Source organism: Pseudorasbora parva, chromosome 13 (assembly GCF_024679245.1).
Source record: "Pseudorasbora parva isolate DD20220531a chromosome 13, ASM2467924v1, whole genome shotgun sequence".
NCBI lineage: Eukaryota > Metazoa > Chordata > Actinopteri > Cypriniformes > Gobionidae > Pseudorasbora > Pseudorasbora parva.
The window spans coordinates 20,354,704-20,361,351 of NC_090184.1; the positions used below are offsets into that span (position 1 = coordinate 20,354,704).

The following is a 6,648-nucleotide window of genomic DNA, read 5'->3' on the forward strand; positions in this document are numbered from 1 at the left end:
ATATACCTTTCAGCATTGATGGTGCCTTTCCAGATGTGTAGGTTGTCCATGCACCGCACACTCATGCAACCCCATACCATTAGAGATGCAGGCTTCTGAACTGAACGCTGATAACAACTTGGGTTGTACTTGTCCTCTTATGTCCAGATGGCATGGCGTCCCAGTTTTCCAAAGAGAACTTCAAATTTTGATTCGTCTGACCACAGAACAGTTTTCCACTTTACTACAGTCCATTTTAAATGAGCCTTGGCCAAAAGAAAACGCCTGTGCTTCTGGATCATGTTTAGATATTTTAGTAATGTTTAGTAATTTTTGACCTGTAGAGTTTTAGCCGGCAACGACGAATGGCATGGTGGATTGTGTTCACCGACAATGTTTTCTGGAAGTATTCCTGAGCCCATGTTGTGATTTCTATTACAGCATCATTCCTGTATGTGATGCAGTGTCGTCAAATGGCCCGAAGATCATGGGCATCCAGTTTGGTTTTACAGCCTTGACCCTTACACACAGAGATTGTTCCAGATTCTCTGAATCTTTGGGCGATATTATGTACTTCAGATGATGATAACGTCAAACTCTTTCTGAGAAACTCCTTTCTGATATTGCTCCTCTATGTTTCGCCGCAGCATTGGGGGAATTTGTGATCCTCTGCCCATCTTGACTTCTGAGAGACACTGCCACTCTGAGAGGGACTTTTTATACCCAGTCATGTTACCAATTGACCTAATAAGTTGCAAATTTGTTCTCCATCTGTTCCTTATACGTACATTTAATTTTGCCGGCCTCTTATTTCTACCTGTCCCAAATTTTTTGCAATGTGTAGCTCACATTAAAATCCAAAATTAGCCAATATTTGTCATGACATTTCAAAATATCTCACAACATTTGATGTTATCTATATTCTACTGTGAATATAAGTTTATGAGAATTGTAAATCATTGCATTCCTTTTTTTATTCACAATTTATACAGTAGCCACGTGCACGTTTATACATTGCACACTTTTTGTCATTTCGATTAAAATCATTCGGATTGAAAGATTTAGTGGACTGTTTACGATACGTTATCTAAACCGATCTGGTGTTTTACATGTGTTGACTTTCAATTGCAATCATTTTGTGACATGCAGTTTGTCTGCCGCATCACGGGGGTCGCACACCGCACGCTAAGCGCAGCGCCGCGCCGCGCCGCGCCTAGGACAAACACTGTTAAGAGGAGAGGGTATAGCCAGGCTATGTCTGTGTCATTATGCCAACATTATCTTCATAACTTATTTATATCTCGATAAAAAGTTTAACGTTACCCCTCAGAAAAAATAACTTTCCTCTCTTTTCAGCATTATAGTCTGCGTGTGAGCACGGCGCGGTCTTCAGTGGTGAAGGCGCGCTGTGTATTGCGTCATATAAGACACACACTCAAAAGTAATCGGGTCAGGTCGTTTACATGGTGAAATTTTTCGTTTGATCAGTTCATGAAAAGTTTTATCCCACCCCTCTCAAACCGATTACAATTTCATTCAGTTTGGGCATTTTTTTTCCGATTGAGGTGTTTATATGGAGCATTTTCATTCGGATTTGACTTTTAAACCGATTACAGTGCTCCATGTAAACGCACCTATTGTCCCAATTTTTTTGGAATCGGTTTTGTAATTCGTATCCATTTTATGAAAATTCTATTCAATGTTACATGAAGAGGAATAAATAATTTCAGATTAATTCATTTTTAAAAAATCTTATAAAAGTTATTGCAAATTTTGTAAAACAACAATTTTACACAAATTAACATATTCAGTTAAATGTGAACATCATTGAGGCCATAACATATTTAAATTGAACGTGATCGCAATGAGATCTGATACTGTCTCTTTAACTCTGTCCCTGCCATCATGTTTTAAATAAGTTGCCAGCCACCACCAGAATTTTTCTCCAAACTTTCATGGCCTCCATGAATATTTAGTTAATATGAATGAATGAATATCTGAACATGCAGTATGTCAAAAGAAAGAATAGAGCCTCTGCTTTTAAACAAAAATAATAATAAAATGAAATAAAATAAAAAACACTAGAATGAAAGTGTTTCTTAAAACATTTTGAACAAAAAGCTGATAAAATAGTATAAGCAATGCTTTTATGGCTTGTTTCTGCTTTTGACAGTTTTGATTCTGTAAGTCTTTCATAAAATGCATAATGGCGCTTCCTACTAGCCTGACAAGCCAGACCCACATCAAGATGTTTGGTCTGGAAACTCACCATTGACAGGGCTCAATCCGAGGGGCGGGATAAACAACACTACAACCAACCAGAGCAACAAAGGTGAAACGGAGCTCGTTGACAGATTAAACATTCGCCTTATCCGGTCGGCAAAGAATGACTTCAGTGCCGTTCTTTGTACTTTTCTCAGAGAAAAGCTGAAAAGCTGTGGCCCCGTCCACCGACTCTATACACAATGCGATTGGCCTGACAAGAGTTCGGCGTTTACAGCTCAGAAGGGTATTGAGAGTTGCTAGACGACACTCGCGGGCAGATAAGATTTGCTGCCGCTAGGGTGCTTCTAGATTTCCAGCCTAGCTCCCTACAGTATTACAGTGAAAATGGTGGGGAAAGATTTAAAGGGATAGTTCACCCCACAAATAAATATTATGTCATCATTTACTCAACTTTCCAAACCTGTATAAGTTTCTTTCTCCAGCTGAAATATTTAAAAGAATGTTGGTAACTGAACAGTTGACGGCACCCATTGACTTCCATAGTAGGAAAAAAATACTATATGGAAGTCAATGGGAACCATCAATTGTCTGGTTACCAACATTCTTTAAAATATTTCAGCTAAAGAAAGAAACTCATACAGGTTTGGAAAAACCCAAGAGGGTGAGTAAATGATGACAAATGTTTCATTTTGGGGTGAACGAACTTTAAAGTTTGATGCCAGCCATTACAAATGATCAAAACTGTTTCTTTCTGCTTTCCAGGACGAAAACATCATGAACTCCATGCAGCTCTTTGAAAATGTGATATAGGACGGGTATGAAGCATTTTAAAGCTAAAACAGCCCTCAATGTCCCAAACCAGTTCTCTCCACATGTCTATATACCAAAACTAGCACAGCAGTCACTCTCTGTCTTGTCCTGTAGCACTACTCCAATGCCTGCTGCACCTCGTAGAATCGTATATAGACCAACACATAGCCTACAGTTTGGCGTCACAGTTTGTACTTCACAGCAGGACTGCTTTTAAAAAGAAAAGCCTGGACGGCTGGGATCCTTCCTGTTGCTAAATGCTGGCAACCACGTGGTGGAACTTTCTGATAAGAATGAACAAATGAAGCAGCAAAGCTTTTGTATCACTGGTTGGTGGATTCCAATGGAGTCTCCAACAGTTTTACCATCACCACTCTGGACTAATTTATTCTGCCTTATGAATAAGGGACATTACAAGGCTCAATCTCAACCTTTCCGAGACACCATAGTTTGAAGGAGAGTAAAGCAACTATGAATTTCAAGGGACCCAAATAAGCATCTATAGCACCAATGAGGATTTGAAGCACACCAGAGACTACACATAATACTCACCAAAAGAACAAAATTAGTGTGATGAAAAACGACCTGGAGCATGCCTGTCCAAATATGTGAGATATTTGTGATTTTCTTGCATGGAGACAAAGTTGTACATTTTCTTCCTTGTAAGCCAGTAGGTCCCACAGAAGACTGTAAGCAAACTAAAGCAACTGTATGCGTGACGTTAGATAGTGTACCAGTGTTCATAAGTTCCTCTCAAACCTGTATTGCACATATCAGTGTGGCCAGGAGGATTTGTTTGGTCACATTTGATTCTTGCACAGCAATGAGGTATATAAAAAGTTATATTTACAGTATAGGCAATTTAGAAGTATTGAAGTATGTGTTTTATTTTCAGGAATGTATTTATTTGTCAGGAGGTGTTTAATGGAATGCAGGGTTTGGGCATGAACGGACATGTCCAGGTTATTAAAAATTTGGTTTACAAATGTTATTATGCTTATTTAAAAAAAAAAAAAAAAAAAGCTATATATACAGTATATATATTTGAAACAAACTGATAAATATACTGTACGAGGGGCTTGTTTATCTTTATTTTTTGCTTTTGCCCATTTATTGTTTTGTAAAGGTTATATTATTATTATTATTATTATTATTATTATTATTTCATGAAGTACAATACATGATCAACTTTGAGCATATGCTTATTTGACAGTACTATCAAGAATATGGGGCATTTGTTGTAACAATCCTCTTTTGTAACTATTGCACACCTATAAAAGATACCAAGCTAATGTGAAGTTATTAAAAGTCTGTTTTCGGTTCACATTCAGCAACACCTAAATTGTAAAATGTCTTATTTATTTATTCTCTGTTTATTTGGTTGGAAAAGACACAGATTCGTATAGATCAAATGAATAAAAGATGCACTTCTCTTGATACCGGTGTGTTTCTTTTCATGTTTCTGATGATTTTAATAACAGTAATGAAAGACGGGAAGTTGTATGTCATTTAGCCAATGTGCTAAAGTCCATTCTTAAAGGGACACTCCATTACATTTATAAAGTTCCCTCAGCGGTCCCCACAATGTAAAGGGATTCATAGACGTGTGTGTGTGTGTGTGTGTGTGTGTGTGTGTGTGTGACCTGGTAATCCCTACGTTATGGGGACAAAATGTCCCCACAAAGATGGCAATATCCGAAATCCTTGTCCTTGTGGGGACATTTTTAGGTCCCCATGAGGAAAACATCTTATAAATCACACAGAAGGAGTTTTTTTTGAGAAACTAAAAATGCAGAATGTCTCCTGTGATGGGTAGGTTTAGGGGCAGGGGCAGTGTAAGGGGATAGGATGTACAGTTTGTACAGTATGAAATCCATTACGCCTATGGAAAGTCCCCATAAAACATGGAAACACGACATGTGTGTGTGTGTGTGTGTGTGTGTGTGTGTGTGTGTGTGTGTGTGTGTGTGTGTGTGTGTGTGTGTGTGTGTGTGTGTGTGTGTGTGTGTGTGTGTGTGTGTGTGTGTGTGAGAGAGAGAGAGAGAGAGAGAGAGAGAGAGAGAGATTTGACTGCAAACAGTACCATTTACTAACATTGTTTTTATATAATAGCCTATAATATTACATGATCATATTCTGACATGTAAACCAAGAGCACCATTTACTTGCATCAAACAACTTTGTTGGTATTATTATTATTATAATTAGTATTATTATAATTGTTATATTTAATTAATTGCCACACTTTAATATGTGAATTTAACATTGTCAGGCTTTTATTTGTGCTTAATGGATTCAACAACAGAGATGCACTGGTTTATGGCGGCTATACATTTGACCTGCCGTTAGATGGCACTGTTTTTGACACTTTTAACGCTTTTAATCGTTTTCCATAAAGGTGGGGTAAGTACTTTCCGGTAATCGTTGTTTATATTTTAAATCACCAAAACAAACACGCCCCTACCCCCAAAAGGGTCTCGGCCCTATTGTGATAGCTCCGCCCCACACATACGTAACCCAGGCAACGACTGTGGCAGAATCTGTGTGTAACTAATCCAGGTCCAATATTCAATGAAAAAGTCATCCCTTCCATCACAAAAACCGTTCTCATGAATAACTCGATAGAACACGAGCCGACAGTCCAACTAACGGCATATTACAATTATGACAAGATTAGAGTTATAGCGATCACTAAAACACAAACCGTTCTCATGAACAACACGATAGAACACGAGCCGATATTAAATTTCAGGAAGCAAACAATTTGCTGCCGCTTCACCCTAGCGGCAGCAAATCTAATCTGCCCGCAAATGTTGTCTAGCAACTCTCAATACCCTTCTGAGCTGTAAACGGCAAACTCTTGCCAGGCCAATCACATCATGTATAGAGTCGGTGGGCGGGGCCATAATGACAACGGCCGAGTTGCGTTTGCGTGCTTCTAGTAAACACAGAAACTGGTGAACGGCGGTCTTTCGAATCAGCTTTGACTGTGACTCTGGAAGACTTGGAGTTAAGCTTTTCTCTGAGAAAAGAACAAGGAACGGCACTGAAGTCATTCTTAAAAAGGGAAGATGTGTTCGGAGTTTTGTCTGACTGGATACGGTGAATGTTTAATCTATCAACAAGCTCTGTTTCACCTTCGTTGCTCTGGTTGGTTGTGTACCGTATCCTATCTCGTGCAGAGGGAGTTTGAAAGACAACCGTTTATCCCGCCCCTCGGATTGAGCCCTGTCTACGGTGAGTTTCCAGACCAAACATCTTGATGTAGGTCTGGATTGTCAGGCTACCCAAGTCCTTTTTCTAAAACGTTTTTTAAATAACACTTACCCCACCTTTAAAGATTATGTATAAAACTCGCCAAACAGCTGAAACAAACAACATCAAGGCTAGATAGGGGACAATAGAAACACGAGGGCTATACACACAGAGATAACATGTAAGAAGGACATGTGAATAATCAAACAATGAACCAATGAGAAAACAGAACTGAGAAACACATGACCAAAACAACCAATCAGAGTATGACACAGTCACAGGGAGCACATGGCAGGATAGCAAGCGGAGCTAGGGAAGCACATAAAAAACAGGAAGCAAACAATAAGAGACGTGACATAAACAAGGAGATGAAACAAA

At 38.9% G+C, this 6,648-nt stretch overlaps 1 protein-coding gene across 4 annotated transcripts in view; it reads left to right on the forward strand.

Moving 5' to 3' along the window:
* Positions 1-4,452, forward strand: part of kcnip3a (Kv channel interacting protein 3a, calsenilin) — a 97,377-nt gene extending 92,925 nt beyond the window's left edge. For all 4 annotated transcript variants that reach the window (XM_067413397.1, XM_067413398.1, XM_067413401.1 and 1 more), the window contains one exon: positions 2,968-4,452. In XM_067413397.1, the coding sequence (XP_067269498.1) occupies positions 2,968-3,015 (48 nt within the window). In that variant the 3' untranslated portion in view covers positions 3,016-4,452. The remainder of the gene's footprint in view (positions 1-2,967) is intronic.
* Positions 4,453-6,648: the final 2,196 nt, after the last annotated feature.